The 21,292-nt window shown below is 35.0% G+C and overlaps 4 protein-coding genes across 4 annotated transcripts; 1 reads left to right on the top strand and 3 right to left on the bottom strand.

The window, feature by feature from the left end:
• Positions 1-1,940: 1,940 nt before the first annotated feature.
• LOC110621434 lies at positions 1,941-2,683 on the bottom strand. The gene has a single exon (XM_021765720.2). It carries the CDS (start codon positions 2,564-2,566, stop codon positions 2,063-2,065), a length of 504 nt encoding a protein of 167 aa, XP_021621412.1. The 5' UTR covers positions 2,567-2,683; the 3' UTR covers positions 1,941-2,062.
• Positions 2,684-3,653: 970 nt separating this feature from the next.
• Positions 3,654-6,953, bottom strand: LOC110601177 (acidic leucine-rich nuclear phosphoprotein 32-related protein). The gene is made up of 2 exons (XM_021738225.2): positions 5,493-6,953; positions 3,654-4,195 (listed from the first exon to the last, which is right to left on the bottom strand). The coding sequence occupies exons 1-2, from the start codon at positions 6,588-6,590 to the stop codon at positions 3,941-3,943; spliced, it is 1,353 nt and encodes a 450-aa protein (XP_021593917.1). The 5' UTR covers positions 6,591-6,953; the 3' UTR covers positions 3,654-3,940.
• Positions 6,954-14,408: 7,455 nt separating this feature from the next.
• On the top strand, positions 14,409-19,036 carry LOC110622055. Its single transcript, XM_021766412.2, has 3 exons — positions 14,409-14,890; positions 15,008-15,223; positions 18,709-19,036. Exons 1-3 carry the CDS (start codon positions 14,630-14,632, stop codon positions 18,787-18,789), a joined length of 558 nt encoding a protein of 185 aa, XP_021622104.1. The 5' UTR covers positions 14,409-14,629; the 3' UTR covers positions 18,790-19,036.
• A 732-nt stretch (positions 19,037-19,768) lies between these two features.
• On the bottom strand, positions 19,769-21,068 carry LOC110609643. The gene is made up of 3 exons (XM_021749423.2): positions 20,781-21,068; positions 20,353-20,691; positions 19,769-20,277 (listed from the first exon to the last, which is right to left on the bottom strand). Exons 1-3 carry the CDS (start codon positions 21,066-21,068, stop codon positions 19,792-19,794), a joined length of 1,113 nt encoding a protein of 370 aa, XP_021605115.1. The 3' UTR covers positions 19,769-19,791.
• Positions 21,069-21,292: the final 224 nt, after the last annotated feature.

Below are 21,292 nucleotides of genomic sequence, written 5' to 3'. Positions count from 1 at the left end.
CTGACCCATTCTTATCTCAGGTACTGCAAAAAGTTTCAAAACAGAGACAAGTCAGAAACAATTCTCCATCAAGATGATAAAAGCAAGATTAAAACAAACCTCTGGGGCAACAAAGCAATACAAACTCAAGCTCACCTCATTCCGTTCGAAGAAGGCGTCAAATGGATCCTTTGCAGATAAAACAGAACAATCTCGCTGGAGAAAAAAGCAAACAGAGAAACGAAAAGGAAGAACCTCTTGTTCCAGCAGAGGATTTGAGAATGAAGAAAAGTTAGCGTTGATATATACCCGGAGCCTGAGGCCTTAGCACGGGGCAGAGCTATGCTAGACTTTAAGCTAACGGTGTCAGAATTTTAAAAGATATTCATGGAAAAGGAAAGAAAGGACATGTCCAGATAATGATGACAGGAAAGCAAAGACAGCAAAGAACACGAAGAATGGAGAAAAGCCAGAAAGGGGAAAGAGCAGATAGGATTCGGAAACTGCACAACGACAGAAAGATGAAAGGATGTTATTAAGGCACCTGAACACGAACAAGCGCGGTCATAATGGTTCTTGATATTCACCCCCTCGGCAGTGGGAGCAATAACTACCGAGAAGGTGAAGGGGCAATTGATGACCGCTGGATTTCTTCAGCCCGGATCAGGGGCTTTACCACAGCCAAAGGCCCATAACGTAGAGGCCCACGCACCCGATATGCAAATCAAGCCTGGCTCATTCAACCTTCAAGGCCGGGCTCAACCAAGCTTCTTCACTCAGATCGGCTCAGTCCGCGACCAGCAGGCCCTCTCCTCTCAGGCTCAACGTCCGGCCCGACTCTCGGCCCAGCCCAGTATCCAGAGCCATACTCAGACAGCCTAGCAAATCCGCTCGAGCGTACGCACGAGGAGAATCAGAGGCCGTTACGCATGGAGCAGGCGACTGATACCCTCGTACGCCCGAATCTGTATGTCAGAGACGCGTGTCCCAATCATGGAGAGGCCTTTACACGTCACCAGCAAGTATAGCGAAATGGATAAAAGGGGAACCCCCTCCCCAGAAAGATAGGTTTTATTTTTCAATACCAAAACCCTTGTAAAACCCTATTCTATTGGATCTCAGATCATCAGGACGTAATAAGTTTTTTTTTTTAAATGACTTTTTAAAAAATAAAATATTGAACTAAATAAAATCTATATATAAATATATAATTATATGAAAAAAAAAACTCATATTTTTTTACATATCTCTATTAAAAGGATTTAATCTTCTATTGGATGGAAATTTAAAGAGTTAAGTGCTAAATAGAAAATAAGTAAAACTAGTTTTATAAAAGAATATAATTTAAGTCGACACTTTTTCTGATTAAATGAAGTATTTAAAAATATTAAACTATGAAAAAATAACATTTTATAAAAAATTAAAAATTCAATCAAATTAAATAAATTCAATTTGAAAATAATTTAATGCACAGAACATTCGTTAGAATTTTATTTTCATTGAATTTAAATGGGAGTTAAAATTTGAAATTTTACAATTATATAAAAGATTTAGTACTATTTCATTACAGTTTTATCAACCAATAAAACTCATGTATATTATAATCATATATGAAAATGCAGAAATAAATTAATTCGATTTAAGAATGTATAATTGATCGACTAGCTCTGTTATTAACTTCAAAAATTGAATAGTAATTTATTCAATTAACTAGGGTTATTTTGAAATTTATATGACTAGGTAATTTTTATTCAACTTAAATGAAATTACGTAGAGTTATTAACGAAATCGAAGTTGGAAAATCAATTTTAAGTTTCTACCAAATTTCAATAGACATTTTTAAAAACATTTTAGGACTTTTTTTATTAAAATTATTGGTTAATTTGTTAACATTTTATTTATTTAATTAAATAAAAAAAAATTGTTATCCATTCGACTAGTTGAGAATCGAAGACAGGATATAACCTGGAAAAGTAGGAACACATTGAACAAGAGAAAACAGGATAAAGCATGGCCACAAATTGAAGATATATAATAATGGTGGCATGGCCCACCTTATCCATCTGCAATACGCAAAGAAATCTCAGCCGAAACACTGATCACCAGGAACAGGCCCTGGAATGTAACCTTTGTCAAGGAACTGCAATCCAAACACAACCAAAATGGCAAGCAATGACAAGTAAGATAGTCCTTCTACAGCTCCCAGCAATCCAAATGGACCGTTGGGCAGACCAGATCCAGTTTTGGCTTTGGTGTACAATGACCAACCTATAATCCCCACAACTATAAGGTAACTCACCCCTTCCACTGCTCCTAATGACCCTCCAGGTCCTGGTGGAAGCCCACACCCTGTCGTCTTCAGCGTGTAAAGAGACCACGCTATTACTGGTGTTGCAATTAATCCACCTCCGATTCCAGCGATCTCCAACGCCTTGTTTCCTTCTTCTCTGCTCTCCTCTGCCATGCTTCTGACCTTCAGGAGTCGCTGATGGAACCTCGTCTGGGCGTTCGCCACATTGAAACTGCGATGTCGTGTTGGGAATAGCGAGGTTGTTGCTGGCGGTGATAGTAGCAACATATTTCTCATGTCTTTCTTAGTTGCAAGATTTGGCCGAGTAAAGTTTTAACTAGTACAGCGCTTTTAATATTTTCATTTCTTTTTGAAATAAATATTTTCAATTTTAAAACATTTTTAAAAAAATTATAAATTTTGAAATTTGATATAAATGCGTTGCAGATCATTTCAAATAATTTTTGGTATCCAAGTTTGAAAATAATCCTGAATATAACTTAGATAATTCGACCATTTTTTGTATGAAATTACAACATTATAATCAAGTTGTGAGTTTCTTAATTTATGTGAACAACATTTTTTTTCCAATCTACAACATTAAAAATAAAAATGTTAGCATATTTATATATAAAAAATTTTATAATTAATAATTTTTTTAAAATTCAGGAAATGAGATTAATTTTCTTTAAAAATAATTTATATCTTTTTTGATAAAAATATAATTTTCATTTCTCTTGAACCTTAAAATCTTTTTTTTTTTTGTGAAAAACACAAAAAGCTATATCTAACCACATATATTTTTTTCCCTTTCAAATTCTTTTAAAAATTGAATATGAAAAGGAAAATTTTTACATATACTGAAGTGTCCATCCCAATTCCTACTGCTCCTAATACAGAAATTTTAACAGTGAAAAGGATTTAAAATGGAGTTATTACCGTTCTCCCCTATTTGAAAGTACTGTTTCAACTTGGTGCTTGAAAAGGTGGGGATAGCCTTCACTGGAACCCAATCTATATCAAATTTCACAATAATTATATTACTGGAAGAAACGAGGCCCCACCCCATGTGGACTCAAAACTTTTGGGAGGTTTCTCTTCCGGCTCAATGGAGAAAAGAAACCAGCCACTTTTTTGTTACTCCACTTGAAAGGCCTAAGTTCATGAAGCCCACTTCAACTCTTCACTGGATCCAACCCCACAAAAAACAAGCCTTTACTAGTTTTCCCCCCTTTCCACTTTCAAAACAGCTCGGCCGATTCGAAGAAAACCAAAGGCTATTTTTTAAAAAAAAATTTCCACCCCACTTCTTGTCCCTTCAATTGCTCGACTTTACACCATACACGCGAAGGGGCCGCGAGAGGAGGGCGTATAAAATAGGCGGTGAACTCATAACTGCCTTTTGAATTAACCATCACTAACGGCTATATAAGACAGGCTAGCGGGACAAAGATGCTAACGACTTTTTGAACTAACATCATTCCACCCAACACATACAATGCCCTTTCCCTCAACATTTGTCCACCCAACACTTCCCAAAATCACTCCTACCCTCCTATTCAAACAATCTATCTAATAAGTTTTCCTCTATTTCCAAGCTTCAAGCCATAACAGAAACCTTTTTTTTTTTTTTTTCTCTTTTTCCCTTTTTACCCGACAGATTGATAGCAGCTAACGCTTCTTCTTTGATGACTTGCTATACTCAACAAAATCATCATCTTCATCTAAATCCAAATCCTCATCTTTCTTCCTCTTATTGTGTGATGATGAGGATGATGGCAACACCTGAACTTCATCATCTTCAACTTCTTCCTCCCCCTCGTGATCATCTTCTTCATTTGCTTCCATGTCACTACCTCCAGCATCATGCACTTCAGCCTGCCCCACTGGTTGAACCAAATATCCTGCACCATAATCTTCTTCATCCTGCCATCATAGTTAGAAACCATAGTCAGTTAAGGATGTCACAAAAATTAGCAAGACATGAATCCCAGTAAGTTAAAAAAATAGATCACCACCACAAAAAAGACTAACCAAATACACAAAAATGCCAAACATTATTGCTTTATAAAGCAAAGAAGTTTGAACATAATAATAACAATATCTGCAAATAAACTAAGAAGCTCTGTACCCATCAAATATTACTAAATTGTGAATTCATGTTAACTGAAAAATGAACAAAACATCACACATGACATGAAATATTTCTATAATTGTAGAGTCAATAACTACAAACTACTCCATTACACAAAAAATCAGGTATACAACTGTATTTCTATACATGAAACTGGCCATGAGAAACACTTCATACTGAAAACAAAAACAGATGAGCAGGCTAATAGACAAAAATACATTTTGCAATCACAAGGCAAGCAAAAGTAAGGCATCAACAATATATCCAGTGGCTAATAAGACCAAAATTAAAGAGAAGTGCAACTGTACTGAAACCAAACAGAAAATATCATTTCATACAACCACATTTTAGGAAATAATAAAATATAAAAAAAGGAGATGTAGCTAAGAAGCCAACTCTCCAAGGATTTACTTACTAGTTATCATATCACTACAGGAATTATGGAGAATAAATAAATAAATCAAAAAATTCTCAAATGCATTCATGCCTAGAAAATAGAAGAATTGAAAGCATTGGATACAAAACAAAAAAGTTGCATCTTATCCTCTTACATGTGCTAGAAGGCTATACTTTCACATAAAAAACAACAGGGTACAATTCTATTATTTGAAGAACATTTAACCACATTGACTATGTCGTGGATTTGCCCAGTTAAACAAATACTTCATATTTACCAACAAGACAACAAACAATGGCATCAAACAAAGAATATCCAGCACCTATATTCCCACATAAGGTAGCAATAAATTAATAAATAAACAATAGCAGAGTTCTAAGCAAAAGCACCTGCAAAATACTACAAAAAGATAATTAAGAATCAGTAGTAATGTTTGCCAAAGAATATGCAAGGAATCAATCAAAAGAATCAGAAAAAATCGACACAAAAGCACGAAATAAATCAAGTCAGCAATAACAAATTTGAGCCTGCAAGTGAAACAGCAGCTAGGAACTTAACTCCCCCCCCCCCCCCTCCCTTTCTACCAAAAATTCTGAGGGACAAAAGCTATCATTCAGTTAATTCAACTAAAAAGCACATGCGTAGCAAATTAAGCTAAAATAAGGACCAAGTTATATCCTAGACGATCTCACCTCTTCTTCTTCAAATTCTCCATCATCATCAACACCCTGTTCTTCTTCCCCAGTCTCCCCATTATCATCCTCTTCTCCATCATCCTCTCCTTGCTCATGGCCATCGATCTCCCCTTCTGTGCTCGCTAACCTTCCTGTACTCTCTGGCTCTGCAAAATCCACTTCGTCGTTGTCCACCTCCTCTTCCTCCTCCTCATCCTCCTCCTCATCCTCCTCATCTTCATCATCATCTTCAACCCCATCCTCCTCATCACCACTATCCTCAATCTCATGCACCTCCACCACATCATCATCATCATCATCATCATCGCCATCCTCATAATCAATTTCCTCTCCAGATTCATTTTCTTCCTCCTCATCGCCCTCCTCCACATCATCTCTTCCCCCCACAGCTGCTACTCTAAATCCATTCTGGTTTGGGCCGTTAATCCGCCTTGCAGTCTCCGTCTCCTCCTCATCTGCATCACTTTCTTCATCCTCATCGACATCAACAATACCTTCAACCCCTTCACTATGCCCATTATTCAACCTATAAGGCCTTTCCTCTCCATCAATCTCGCCACTTCCAGGATCATCCTCGTCATCCTCTTCTTCGTCCTCCTCATCAGATTCAGGTCTCTCATTCCCCTCTGGGTCCATTTTATCCAAATACTTCAGCGATTTGATCAATCCAAAAACCCTAGATCGATAATCCTTCACCCTAGTGACCGGACACTCATAGAGATCAAGAGAAATGAGCTTTAACTGAGCCAGTGGAGCAAGATCTTCGATATATTGGATACGATTGTTGGACAAGTCGAGGTCCCGAAGAGAGTCCAGTCCAGCATCGACGAGGAACTCAAGTCCGCCAGAGATGCGATTGTCAGAAAGTATAAGCTTCTGAAGGTTCCTAAGGCGAGGGAACTGATCAAGCGACGATACTCCAATATTGGCGATTGAAAGTTGCAGGAGATTCTCGAACTTCTCCAAAAGGCTCGGTGGAGGAAGCCGACCATGCACGCACTTCACCACGCCGTCTAGGGTCAGCGTTCGAGCCGCCGCGTGGTCCGTTTGGCCGTCTAAAGCTGTCTCCACTGCCCGCTCCCAGATCTCATCCATCAAACACGAAACCCTCTCTCCTATACACAATTAAACTGCTCTATACCTATAAAATATGTATCTTTCTCCAATATATCTTTCTCTATCGAAAGATTCAAAGCATAACATTAATAAGAAATTAATCTGCACACTTAAAACGCAAAACAGACGAAAATTTACATAACCAAGCTGAGCAAGTAGAAGAAAATGAAATTCGTGAAGCTCCCAATAACCCTAACCCTAAATTTAGGATTAAAACAAGAGTAAATAGCTATCTGTTTGAACCGTTTAAACCCTAATTACTTTTTCCTTCCCTTTCAGATACACGGCCTCTCCCTCTCGTAGTGGCAAATTTGCTTGAAGTAAAAAGACGACCGAGCTCTTCACAGACGTCTGTCTTTATTCTGAGTTTCTATTGGCTAAGATCGGGTGACCCGTGGATAAAAATTTGGGCTCGTGGTTCGGGAGACTGGCTGGGCTGGGCTGAGGTTAGGGCGCTTAGGGATCAAGGGTGTGATGGTTAATTACTGGAGGAATAAGGACCGTTGGATTGAGTAGGATGGGAATCGGTGACGTGGACAAAATAGACGGTAGTGATTAGAGGATGGTGTGTTTGTTTTCGTGAAGGACGCAGGTAGGGCCGTAGGGTGGAGACATGAACCGGGAGAGGCCATGCGATGCGATGCCGTGCCTTGGCCTCGCCATGTTTGACACGTCACCCTTCTGACTAAATATCATGGCAAGTATGTAAAATAGCCACTTAATTATATAAAATCACGGAACTGCCACTCTAATTGTTGCTGGGTTATCTTATTTTTTAGTAGTAATAGTCATGGTACGTATTAGTTATATGGTTGTTTTTTCTTCATATCTGTATTTATTTTGACAAATATATACAGATAAAATTTTGAATTCATTTAGAACTTATTAAATATAAATTTTAGTGAAATTCTTTTAGAAATAAATTCCACTTATAATCTATTTAGAAAATAATTTTCTATTTAATATAATATAATTTAAAATGTAAAATTTAATTTAATTTTATATTAATTATCTTTTAAATAATTTTATAATTAAGATTTACTAATTTTTATTTCGCAAAATATTTTAATAATAAACAATCTCTATTTCTCAAACATTATATTCAATAAAATTTATTTTTATAATGTAAACTCTTTATATTTAGCTTTGGACCTTAAAAATATAATATAATATGTATTAATAAAAAAAAATTAAAGATAATATTTTATTTTAAATGATATATATTTATATATATATATGTGAGGGGTTGAATGAAGGCAAAGTTTATACATTCAAAATAAGTTATAAGTTATTGGATTTGATAAAGTTGATATACAGTTGCACTTGTAAAAAGAAATATTTGAATACTATAGAACTCGATTTTTTATCAAAAATCCGTTCTCTCATGAACAAGTTAAGTCTTCGCATAAAATTATTGTTAGAAGACAAACCCGTTAGGCCTATAATCACGAGATTCTCGATCAGTTAACTGAAGTGATCTCCTATCAGTTAGTCAGTACCAATTGAATTTCCAAAAAATGTTATAATTAATATCATTTCTCTATACTATAAAAGCTAACAATTCGAGAGACAACAACACGCAATATTTACATAACTACTCTTAAATTTTAATCAATTCCTTATACTCCCTATTCTTTAATTTACTAACTTGGGCGTTGAAATGGCTATCATAGGTGCCAATCACCTTACATTCTTTTTCTTGCACGAATAATTAATTGCAGTACAGTTTCATACCGGCTACATCATTTGGTTCCACTGCTGGGAGACCCACTGAATTCTCTCTATTCATTTGGATTAAATTGGTCTCTTATCCCCTTTTTCTTAAAAAAATCTTTCATTTTTTGAAATGGCTGGCAATTTACGAGTTGTTGCTAAGGTTAAGGACGCTATCATTTCTTTACACTCTTGGCAATGGATAAAACAAACTCTCTGTGATCAACGAAGCAGATCTCAACAATCTGAGCAATAAGCAAATGTTCCAGTACATCAAAAAGTTACAAGTTACTCTTGAGCAATATAAAGTTCAAAGAGAGGCGTCTTTCATGGCTCTCAGCAGAAGGGAGGAAGGCTCCGTTGATACTCCAAGGACTCAGACATAAGCAATCCAGACGTGGTCCAAAGGGAAGGCCGAGTTCGAGGAAGAGGATTCATCAGGCAGTGCTCTGAAAGACATTGATTGGAAGCCGGTACAGATTATTCAAAGATACCAGAAGGAACAGGAAGATGACTTTGGCCTGGATAATGTCTCATCTATTTCATAAGAGATCTTGGCAGAGACATTCCCCGCTAAGTTCAAACTTTCAAGTTTGGACAAATATGATGGGACAGCGGATCCTAGGAGTCACTTGGCGATCTTTAGGATGATCATACAACTTCAAGATGTCAACGACTTTGTGTTATGCCAAGTATTTTCGTCAACACTCACTGGTTTGGCTCAGAAATGGTACCAACATATGAGCTCATGTTTAATCCAGAACTTTACACAATTCACTATATTATTTAAGTCCATGTTTAGTACTTGTATCCCTCTAAAAAAGTTCTCCTTTGACTTGCGGAAGATCTGCCAAGGAGAGGTGAGTCTTTTAGGAGCTTTATCTCACGGTTTAATGCAGAAGCAATACAGGTGGAGGATTTAAATCATGAGATAGCATGTGAAATATTAAAGAAAAATGGACATGTAACATCAAGTTCATGGATTCTCTAATCAAGAACCCAACCATCGCGTACCAGCATCTAATGGACAAAGTCCAGTAGTATATTAGGTTAGATGACGGAGTCCAAGCATTAAAAGAGGACAAAAGGACAAGTCAAAAGTAAAATCAGAAGATAGAGAGAAGAGGATATGAAGGAGGCCACCAAAATTACTCAGTCTCCCAAAGGAGAGATGACCACAATAAGTATAAAAAGTATACTCCCTTGAATGACTCATGAATATGTATTCTAATATTGATAAGGAAAAATAGCAAAGAGGTCAGGTGGCCTCCCAAGCTCAATCCAAAAAGAGCTGAAAGACGAGACAAGACCAAGTACTAGTGCTTTCACAAAGACCACAGATATACAACGGAGGAGTGTCAGCAATTGAAAGACAAGATCGAGAGATTAATAAGGAATGACACACTTTGAAAGTTCTTCAGAAAGAATAGAAAAGAGAGGAGACTTAAACTCGAGGGAATAACTCATGAAACCATCCCTAACAGGGAACCCAAAAGGATTATTCATGTGGATAGGACCAAGTAGCAATAAGGGCCTATAGAAGTAGAACATCACAAGATATTCAACTCCCGAATCAAACCCCAAAGTTTTAAAATTGGTCGAGTTAGACAATAGAGTTTTTAAATTATTATTGAAAAAATATTTGACATTTACAGAAATGTTATAAACAAAACTATGATATGTTCTTTAAACATTTTTTATCAGGAATATCGAGTGAAAGTGTGGAGAAAAGAGCAAGGCTACAAAGCGGGCATCCATCAGACTACATGATCTAAGTGTTATTCCCGCTAAATAAGGCATCTTATGCCAGACCCCAAGATGGGAATCTATCAGGCCATAATCCGGGTGTTAATCCCGTTAAATAAAGACATCTTATGGCAGGCCAAAAGATGGAAATTCATCAGGCCATAATCCGGGTATTAATCCCGCTAAATAAAACATCTTATACTAGGCCACAAGATAGAAATCCATCAGGCTATAATCTGAATGTTAGTCCAGCTAAACAAGGCATCTTATGCTAGGCCACAAGGTGAAAATCCATCAAGTCATAATCCGGGTGTTAGTCCCGCTGAATAAAGCATCTTATATTAGGCCGTAATTCGAATATTAATCCCGCTAAACAAAGTATTTTATGTCAAGCCACAAGGTAGAAATCCATCAGACCATAATCCAGGTGTTAGTTCCACTAAATAAGACATCTCATATCAAGACATAATATAGGAATCCATTAGGCCATAATCCAGATGTTATTTCTGCTAAACAAGGCATCCTATGCCAAGGTCATAAGGCAAGTGTTAGCCAGGCCACGTGACCGGATATTAGTCTCAAAAAGTTTTTAAGGCATTTTATGCCATGACCATAAGACGAGTGTTAGCCAATAGTCACGTGACTGGGTATTAGTTCTGCCTCACAAAATGTTTTTAAAATATTTTATGCTCAGGCCATAAGACGAGTGTTAGCTAAGCCATGCGACCGGATGTTAGTCCTGTTTTACAAAAGTTTTTAAGGCATTTTATGCCTAGGCCACGAGACGAATATCCGTCAGGCCACATGACCGAATATTAATTCCAAAAAACTATGGTAAATTTCTACCGGAAAGGACCACGAGGTATGAATAACCGCCAGGCGAGCCTTTGGTGTTAATGACAAAAGATTAAGGTAAATTTATGCTGAAAAGAACCACAAGGTAGGTATCCGCTATACAAGTTTTCGGGTGCTAGTCCCAAAAGACAAAGGCAAATTTCTATCAGAAGGTACCACAAGGTGAGTAACTATCAGGCGAGCCTTCAGACATTAGTCCCAAAAAGACGAAGGCAAGTTCTTGCTGAAAAGCGCAACAAGGCCACATATCTGGATGTTAATCTCGTTCTATGATTTTTTCAAATTATTTATTTTATTTTATGACCACTAGCTAGGTGGGGGACCGAGTGATAAGTCCATTTAGCAAGCCCATTTTAGTCACTTTTTGATAAAAGCAATGATTACCAAGTTCTCTGATTGGCCGAGTGTTAACCCCTTAACAATTTTTTAGAAGTTATTATTTAGCTATGGTCGGATGAGGGATATGGTCAAGTATTGAGCACATAAGCACTTAGCAAAAATAACAACGAAAAGTGTAGGAAAAAAGATTCGTTATTAAAAATAGGACAATTGTCATCTATGGGCAGGAGCAGGTAAAGCGATGCGAGCATGGAAGGCCAATATAAACAGGCCACAAATTATAAAAATAATTATCACATTCGAATATGAAAAATCGAAAATCAGCAGGGAAACCTCTGATTTTATATAACAATCGTCCAAAATAAGTCATGAGCTATCACCATAAAATAAGATTACGTGACAAGGGTCGGATAAACCGATACACAGTTTCACTAGTGGAAAGGAAGATTCGGGCATTGTATCACCTGATTTTTCATCAAGACTCATCCTCACCTGAATAAGTTGAACAATCACATAAAGTTACTGTTAGCAGGCAAACCCCTGTTATACCTATAATCACGGGATCTCCGATTAGTTAGCCGAAAAGATCTTCTATCAGTTAGCTGACACCAGTTAAATTTTCAAAAAATACTATAATTAACTCTATCTCCCTACAGTATAAAAGCTAACGATCCCAGAAACAATGGTACACGGTTCTTACATAACTACTCTTGAGTTCTAAACAATTTATTATACTCATTCTACTCTTCAATTTATTGACTTGAGTGTTAGAGTGACTGTCATAGATGTCAACCATCTCACATTCTCTTTTTTATAGTATTAATAAATTACAGTACAATTTTATTTTGACAACATCAAAAAGCTTGTTAGAAATTAATTATGGTGTGTAAGCCATCAAAGGATTTGGAATAGTTGGCAGGTGGTGGAAGAGTCTATATTTTATGGATTTGAGTTTGATTTCTTGGTTTATTTTCGGTGGTTTGTTTCATTACAATTTGAATTGTATTTCATGTTTGTAGTTGGATCATATTTTGTATATTTACCTTAAAGACTTTGAAGAAATGCAAAATGATATGCATTGGTTAAACAAAAAAAGTATGTGAGAAATTAATATATAGTATAGCATTTTTTAATTTTAAATTATATTATTATCTTAAATTTATAAAATTTTCACATAAATCAAGCAAATCCTATTCAGTCGGCACAGATCCAACGGCCGGATCTGTGTCTGCCGGTGTAGACTGTGGGAAGGTAGAAAGAAAAACATGCGTTAGATTTAGAAGACTGTCATCCACATCCACACATAGCATCAAAGGTGGCGGCCATTTGATAGTGAGACCACTGCCGCCGTTTTTAGTGAGAAAAACATTGACTTGTTTTTAAGCTTAGCTTTGTTTACTTAAGCTCCAATAAATAGACTCAAATAATTTTTAAATATTTAAAATGATTAATTTAAATTATTTAATAATTTTTATTAATTAATTATACATTTTTTAATTTTTATATTCAATTAATGTAAAAAATAAATTTTTAAATAAACAGCCGAGCATAACATAACCATAATTACATAAGTTAGGAAATATTATTTTAAAATTAAAGTGAGACTATGAATTATGGTTATTCCTATTTAAACTTGACCACTAATAATAAATCAAAGATATAAATATAAACGGTTCCTATTTCACTAATTTTATAGTTATTTTAAGTTAAAATAAATAGATATTATATTTTTTAATATAGTTTTTATTTATATTATTAAAGAAAAAGTTTAAAACTACCCTTATTTATTGGAGGCCAAATAAACACTACAATTTTTATTCAAGGCCAAATAAATACTCTCTCCCTCTCTATTAGGTCCATCCATTTGATGTATTTGAGTTCAAGGCTATTACTATTTGCTCCAAAGAGGCTTTGTAGATCGACAATTAATTTGTGCACAATCCATGAAATGTTAGAAACATGGTAATATGAAATTGGGTTAATTTGATAGTATTATTGATATAACACAATAATAGTTTTAATTTTTATTATATGATAAATTTATAAAAATAATTTTTTTATTATAAGATAAATTTATTAAGATAATACGGAGTTTCACTATTAAAACAAAAAAATTAAAAACTGTAATATTTAATTCTTTTTTAAAATTTGTTATTTTTTAAAAAATTAAATTTTTGGATAAAATTACCGTTAACAGATACAATCCAGTAAATTCATATTATTTTTATAATTATGAAATCACCGATCAGTCGAAAGGGATATTTTATTAATTAGTTAGTCACACATTACTGAATTTTAAAAAAATATTATAAATAATTTTATTTTTTTATCATATAAAAATTAATTATTAATGATATGACAGATTTTTAAGAAATATTATAATTAATTCTATCTTTTTTTGAGTTAATAATCAAAAAATAAAAATATGTAATTATATATATATAATTACTATTAATATCATTTTTTTCAATTTACTCATTTTAATATTATAATGATTAGAATGACTGCGATAAACGCTAATTACTTTATATTTTCTTTTTGATAGGATTGATAAATTATAATAAAACTCTATTTCAACTATATTATATATCAAATGTTAACTAAATTAAATTTTTTTAAACATACAATAATTTACTAAATAGCATATTCAGATTTAGAGAGTATTTAATTTAATTTATAAAAATTAAATTATAAGTATGTAAAGTTTATAAACTTTTAAAGTTTTAAGTAATTATATCTTTAATTAAAAAATATTCATCAGTTGTTAATAAACAATCAATATATTTAATAATAAATAATTTATAAATTTATTGAAAAAGATAATGTGATAAAATTTTAAAAATTAAATAAAGATAATATAATAATTTAATTCATCAAATTAATTTAAATATTTAGTATTTATAAATATTAAAATAAAAAATTAGTCACTCCACTTTAATTTTTTTTTATTAAATTTATAAGTTTATAACAATGGTATAAGTAAATAGATAATATAATTTTTAAAATTTATAATTTACTTTAACTCGATTATAAATTAAACATCTTTTTTATCGGAAAAAAAGCACGATAAGAGGATTTGATCTGTGATTCCAGAATCATCCGCTGACCATCCAAGAGGCGGCAGAAAACAAAACAACCCTAGATGGGCTAGAAATTTTCGCAGGATGGCCCACAACTATATAAAGCCGTCCCTTCCTTCCCCAAAGCAGGAATCGGAATCCACATCCACGGATCCAATCTCAACAGTGCCTTTCTAATTTCAGTTCCTGAACGCTGCGTAAAAACACCATAAATATACTAACATTTTAAGTAAACAAACTAATTTTTTTAACAAAATTGTGAATTTGGGTTGATTCGAAGTCGCAATGAAGGATGATGATTCATCTCTCCCAACATCGACCGCAGCGGCGACCCTGTCGGCAATGCCTATCAATGCCAAAAAGGAAAGTTCCGATTCTAATCTATTTGGGAAAGGCCGGTATAAGTTCTGGGCGTTAGCTGCCATTTTGCTTTTGGCATTTTGGTCAATGTTCACCGGAACTGTCACTCTCCGTTGGTCCGCCAGCAATCTCAATAGTCTATCCGATGACCTTGACACTCCCATACCCGACGATCTCGACGTCCTTGTCAGTCTCTCTCTCTCTCTCTCTCTTTCTGTTTGTGTGCGTGTGTTTATATGTATATGTATATTAATAGGTGTTGGTTTGATTGGATCTTTGCTGATTTTAAGTTGGAAATTTTAGGAAATGGAGGAAAGGGAAAAGGTGGTGAAGCATATGTGGGATGTATACACTAATAGCCGTCGGGTCAGATTACCACGATTTTGGCAGGAGGCTTTTGAGGCTGCTTACGAGGAATTGACTAGTGATGTCCCTGGGATTAGAGATGCTGCATTCTCTGAGATCGCAAGGATGTCCGTCCACTCCATTATTATTGATCCCCCTCCTCTTCAATCAACGGTAAGCATTGTATTTCAGGGCTTTTATTAACTTTTAGAAACATTTGTTTACTTTGTTTCATTAGTTTTGAGAAATACCCATTGCCATTAACCATAACTTGATTTGATGTTAGTATTTGGTTTTGTTTCTGACTTGCTACTTGCTAGTATTTAGAAAATTTTTGACTCGGCCAGTGGGCATGCTCAATATATTAAGACCTGAAGTCTGCGATGTAGTACATCTTAGTGATAGTGGTCTTAGTGCTAGTACATGTTAAAATCGCCAAGCACAATGGGAGAAGCCTTAACTTGTTATATATACTGTGCTGTTTAACTTGTTTTGTCACTAATTTACGTTGTATTTTGAAGGTGATTTAATTTTTCAGAATACTTAACATTGCAGTATAGACTTGTTAATACTTGTAGTTGATTCTGTATCTCATTAATGACTAGCATACAGTTCATTGTCCTTAAATTCGGGTCGTGTCTTCACTAATGTGTATGTGTGTGTGTTCATTGACCTGGAATGTGTAAAGAAGAACTTTCTTCTTGATTATTTTACACTTTATTGTTCTTTCTAAGAAAAGATTGTTTGAATTCAGTTTCTTTTTAATATTGATCTTTTTTACCTGGGTTTTGTATGTGCACTATATATCTATTCAATAAGACAGTATTTTTTTTGGCTTCTTCTATTTTGACTTCCAATAATTCTCCAAAAGCCTTTGTTTTCTCAAAAAAGCTTTTCTTAGCTGAAAAGCTGTCTTTGAGTTTTTGGTTGTCAAGCTTCTTTGTAGATCCATTCTTATTTCTGGTTTAATAAACTCTTTTTTTTTTTCTTTCCGATTTGCTATTCTTACCCTTTCAGTCTTCACAATAGTTGGACTCTTTATTCATTCTCTCGATCAAAATATATATGACTCCCTATTCCTCCCTCAATCCAATGCATACAGCAAAACTTGGAATTGGTAATATTACTTTTTCTTGTGGATCTATGAACCCAAATGAAGATTTTTTTTCCTCAATTCCTTAATTTTTCCATTCACCTACTTACGAACAGCATATATAGTTAATCTCCTAGGCTGTAATTGACTAGTTCATAATATCACTTGTAAATTTTTGCAACTATAGCTTGGGCAAATTGAATCTTCCTTATTGTCTAAAAGCAGATCTAATATACTTTTCCCACACTTGGTTGGATTTGATTTTTTTTATTTTTTTCCTGTCAAGGTCTTAAACGTTATTGTCGTCTAAACTTCCTCTGCTTTGCTGCTGCTCTTCAACAGGAATTGTGTCTACCCAACAGTTTTAATAACCTCCTTGGACTGTTTGATTTTGGATATCATTGTTATCCAAATCTTACAAACAGAATTCAAGTCTTTCTGGGTGGACCAACTAAGTTATTACAAGGGTCAATGACCTAAAAAAATCCTAAGCAATACCCATTTTTTCAGTTACTGTAGGGGCCTGAGCCTTGAGATTTTATAATTTTAGGAACTAACTTGTCTATATCTAGTTATGCTTCAATTTAATTTAACTTGACGCTGTGTTGGGCTGTATTACTTTTTATTTGTTTAAGGAACAAACCATAGACATTTCCACTAGTTTGATTGCTATTGTCGCTTACTGCTTGGGATGATGGAGTGTATTTGTGTATGCATTCGTGTAGTTCTTCCTGTTATTAAAATAAATAAAACCAAGTGGAACAGTCTGGAGTTCTCACAGGGTCCAAAATTCTAAATCTTCTCAAGGTCTTCTTGCTGAAAGAAAATTATTTTCTTCCTTGTAATAAATTTTCTGTCCTTTGTGTCCTCCACCTGATCTTTAAGCATGTAAGCAGTAGATATCTGTAACTTGCATATGATAAAACTCATTAGAAGCCGTGAACCTAGCCTACCATACTGGCTTGATAATTCTTTTTTTCGGGCATTTCATATGCCTTATTTGTAAGTAGGGTAAATTTTGCAGAACAGAGACTCTTTGGTCTAAGCTTCCCAGGGTGAGTCCCAATTTCCATATGTTCTGTTAATACATTTCAGTGATGCATTGATGCAGCTACCATTAGCATTATTCCATGTCGTTCTGGTTTTGCTGAAATGCCTGGATTAGGACACAATTCTAACTTGTTGATGACCATTTGAAGTATTAAGGATAAGTTACTACCATTCTGAAGTGCTAAGGAGAAGTTATGTTGTTGCACCCTGCAATGTACATCATATAATCATTTATTTGAGGCCACATGTTGTTGAACTTTGTAGCTGTTAGCCGTTTGTTACGGAGAGTTTCAGGAAATGTGAATAAGTGGATGATTCTTGGTCTTGGACTTGGTGATTCACACGTTTAGTGTAAATCATTGCCTTAATCTTGTCTTTCATTGGTCTAACAGTTTAGCTTTTTCGCTGTAGCATTTATTGTCCAAACTTAAATAAAGGTATGAATTTAAACCCCAAACACTCTTTTGGTGTAACCACATCATATCACGAAGTCTTATTTATCTAGTGCTTCACTAGCCTTCTGTAGTCCATCTGGTTTTGTGCTCTACATTGCCTACGAATCTCTGTCTCTCTCTTCTTTCTTTTTACATTTTTTTTCTAGGTTCATTCAAGACCTACTACTAGATTATGAGATATTTGTTCATTTACTTCTTTTTTTCCATCACCTCATGTAAACATGTAACCTTACCAATTGATGTTACTTGGTTAAACTCTCCCCTGGTATAATAACCTCATGATTTTATGTGATGCTTGGACGCTATTCCTAACAAAGATGAAATCTGTTTGGTTACTGTAGCCAGGCAGTGCTTGGTTTTGCTATGGAACTGGGAATGGAATGTAATTTCTCTTAACATTTAGGACATCATAGATTTTATTTGCTATTATTTCTATTTTTTGTATGCTGTGTGCTGGAGTTTTATCCTGTATCAACCTTTTGCTAATCCTCCTTTCTTAAAGTGCCAACTAGAATGTCTGTCTGTTGATGACCTTTATTTCAAGTGCCTCAACATATCGGCTCTTGCTAGCCATCAGTATTTCGTAGCCATCTCTGCTTGGGACTGATTATTGACATTTAGTCACAGTGCCCGATAGAGTTTTGTGTGGGCCTCGTAATTCAATTGGACAGTTATGCAAATCAGCTGCAATAACCGAATTGGGGCATTTGATTGTTTTTTTCTTTATTTTTTTTATTTTTTACCTTTTAGTTTTGCAAAGAACTGTGACTCGAAGTCAGAAACAATGCATGATAACTGATTATCACAGAATCAATGTTGATGAGATTTCGTACTTATAGAATGAAATATGATACTTTGGCCTTGAAATCAAACTCATATTCATTCCAATTTTCTTAGGATAGATAGCAAAAGGCACGTTTACTTGTTATTTTTGTATAATGAACAAGTGTTTTGGCTAATATTGTTGTTGCTGCTGCCGCAGCCGCATTTTTTTACCCAATTAATTGAAGATAGAGAGACTAAATATGCCTTGACCCTGTATTTTCCTTTTCTATACTCAGAGTGCTCGAGGATTAAGCAAGAGTCTTAAGATAGGAGGGAAAAGTGGGGCTATCGCAGCTTCAAGGAGGAGTAATAGATAATATGAAGAGAATCTATAGGCTTCAAATCTGCATTATTGCTCGTGTGCTGCAGCAATCTGTGACGTGCAGAAAGGCGAACGGGACACCGTTCTTCATGGTTTTGTAACTGGAACAATTATGTACTTAATTAGGTTCTTTTTTCTTCCAAGTTTTTGCTGCCACAATCTTGTCATTATTGGTGGTTCTGAAAACAACCTTTTTCAGTAGGTGAATTCAGTGAGAAATTTTGATTTTTCTTGTCCCTCAATTTTGGTATAATTCATTTTGTAAAAGAAAATTAAGTAAATTTTTACAAAATCATATATAATTTTATTTTATTTGAAAATGAAATTTTATAAATTAAAAATATAAATTTCATTCGAAATAAGAAAATTAATAGAAAAAAAGAAATTCAATTAAATTTTTATAAAAATTTTTATTCCAAACAATGGTATCTTGGACGCTTGGCATGCACATTTTTGTGTTTAGTCAGATAGGAGAAAGTAAAAGTGTTATAAGTGTTTTCAGAAATATATTTTTTTTGAGCTGTGAAACTGTTGTTACTGCTTCATTCATAGTAACTTTTCCTGTTAGTGATGTTCCTCCGGAGCTTGCTCTGACTATTGTGCAAGCAAGGAGATATGCTATTGACTAGGAAATGCTGTTTGTGATCATTGCAGATTTGCAGTAGAGACAATCTAATCATATAACTACAACCACTTTTTCAAGCTCCTGTTGTTTAAATAGTATAATAAAGGGTGAGACTTAGCCAGGGAAACAATTAATTGCATAATGGAGTATAGTCTTGGTATATCGAATACATGTGTTCATCTCCTTGGCTACAGGAATATAGCTGGATTAAAACAGATCAATGAGACTCTGGTTCATTTGATTATCAAATGCAGAACCATAAAATATTGCTCCCTCAAAAAAAAATTGAAAAAGAAAAACAAAAATTAAAGAAAATAGTGTCTTTGTCCTCCTTTTTTGCTATTATTTACAAAAAGACCCACACATAAAATGCTATATCTTCCCATATTTAATGCCAGAAGGAGGAAGAAAATGCTCACTTGTCAAACCCCAAACATTGAAATCTACCTCTTCAATCTTCCATTTCTCTTCAATTTCCCTCTTGTGATTTGCAGGCTGTTCCCCATATCTAAAAACTTTCACACGAGTCTTACCACTATGTGCAATATTAACTCCATCAACGTACCTATAATCTTGAATTACAGATTCTGTGCTCGTCTCCCAGAACACTTCATCATCATCTTTGTTTCTCATTCCCACCAGCCTCGAGTCTTCAAATTGAATCAACAGTCCTGATCTTTGGCTAAAGTATCCCCATATCGTGTGGTGAATTATCTCATAGTTTGGTCCACTTTGTGACTCTCGAATTGCTGGACTTGTCTCCAGCTTCAGGATGAAACAGTCTTCATTGTTTATGATTTTCTCTCCAATGCATGTTGCATCTATGAATAAGTTTGCTGTGGATCTGGGGTCCAAACCCTGTCACCATTTCACTTGACAAAATTACATTGTGGTCGATTGATATTTCATCCCCAAGCATAAATGGAAAAATACCTGCAAGAATCTGCGCAGGGGTCTGGGAGGACCCATGGAAACGGGACCTGGTTGATTGGAAGAATGTCTCCAGGAGATCTTTCCATTGCTTCCACTGATGATCTTGCAACCTGAAATAACAAGCTCCAGGATCCATAAATCAGGATCTTTCTGCCAGAGGACGAACCCACCAGCTTCATCAGTGCATTTTACGTTCTTGGATTTGTCACCTTGATGAAATTCTGATGCACTAATTTTCACCTCCCCTGTCACACACATGCTGTGCACTGCGTTTAATGCCGGCTGTCCACCTGTTGCTGCAATGTATTGTGCAACAATGTATTTGGCTGTTGAAGCTTGCTGGAAGAAACACGTAAACATTTTCCAGGATGAATCAAATATACGAGTGAAAGAGAGAAACAATGGAAGTTTGTTAAATATTTGCTTACAATGGAACAATCTTTGACAGGTTTATAAACAGAATGGCCGACTTGAACCTGGAGAGGGATGAGAGGAGATCCAACCATGTAAAGAAGGAATCGAAGCTCGTTGATGCGTCCAGCAACGACTGGTTGTGACAATTTATCAGATCCTTGAGCTTTCATCCATGCGAGCATATTATGCCAACGCAAGGTCACATTGCTGCCCATGCTTGTGAACATTTCTTCTGGGATTGGGACCTCAAGAACTGTCTCCAGCCCATCTTCGCTATCAATATTAGGACAAAGTTTCCTCATCTAAATTCTACAAAACAACTTTTTCTCAAGTGGGTTTGTGAAATATTTGCAAAAAAATGAATAAAAAGGGGAAAAATAAAGTATGAAGAATTAAAGAATTTGTACTGAGAGGGTTAGAATCAAAAGTCTAATTGAGATTCTGTTCCAGTTTCCTCAAAGGCTATACCTATGGATGGCCTTGTTGGGAGGATTGAAAATGAGAGATTTGGATAAAAGGTTGTGCT

The sequence above is a fragment of the Manihot esculenta genome, chromosome 1 (assembly GCF_001659605.2).
Source record: "Manihot esculenta cultivar AM560-2 chromosome 1, M.esculenta_v8, whole genome shotgun sequence".
In the NCBI taxonomy this organism is placed as follows: Eukaryota; Viridiplantae; Streptophyta; class Magnoliopsida; order Malpighiales; family Euphorbiaceae; genus Manihot; species Manihot esculenta.
The sequence above is the reverse complement of the archived record's forward strand: the minus strand, read 5'-3'. Positions and strand labels throughout refer to the sequence as shown.

Bases quoted from the DNA above. Each gene is read 5' to 3' on its own strand.
- LOC110621434 (XM_021765720.2), bottom strand. From the start codon at position 2,566: ATGAGAAATATGTTGCTACTATCACCGCCAGCAACAACCTCGCTATTC.
- LOC110601177 (XM_021738225.2), bottom strand. From the start codon at position 6,590: ATGGATGAGATCTGGGAGCGGGCAGTGGAGACAGCTTTAGACGGCCAA. The intron at 4,196-5,492 runs GTGAGATCGTCT...CTATGATGGCAG, and splicing joins GAGAATTTGAAGAAGAAGAG to GATGAAGAAGATTATGGTGC.
- LOC110622055 (XM_021766412.2), top strand. From the start codon at position 14,630: ATGAAGGATGATGATTCATCTCTCCCAACATCGACCGCAGCGGCGACC. The intron at 14,891-15,007 runs GTCAGTCTCTCT...TGGAAATTTTAG, and splicing joins CCGACGATCTCGACGTCCTT to GAAATGGAGGAAAGGGAAAA. The intron at 15,224-18,708 runs GTAAGCATTGTA...TTCTATACTCAG, and splicing joins CCCCTCCTCTTCAATCAACG to AGTGCTCGAGGATTAAGCAA.
- LOC110609643 (XM_021749423.2), bottom strand. From the start codon at position 21,068: ATGAGGAAACTTTGTCCTAATATTGATAGCGAAGATGGGCTGGAGACA. The intron at 20,692-20,780 runs GTAAGCAAATAT...TGTTTCTTCCAG, and splicing joins CTGTCAAAGATTGTTCCATT to CAAGCTTCAACAGCCAAATA. The intron at 20,278-20,352 runs GTATTTTTCCAT...AAATGGTGACAG, and splicing joins CCCTGCGCAGATTCTTGCAG to GGTTTGGACCCCAGATCCAC.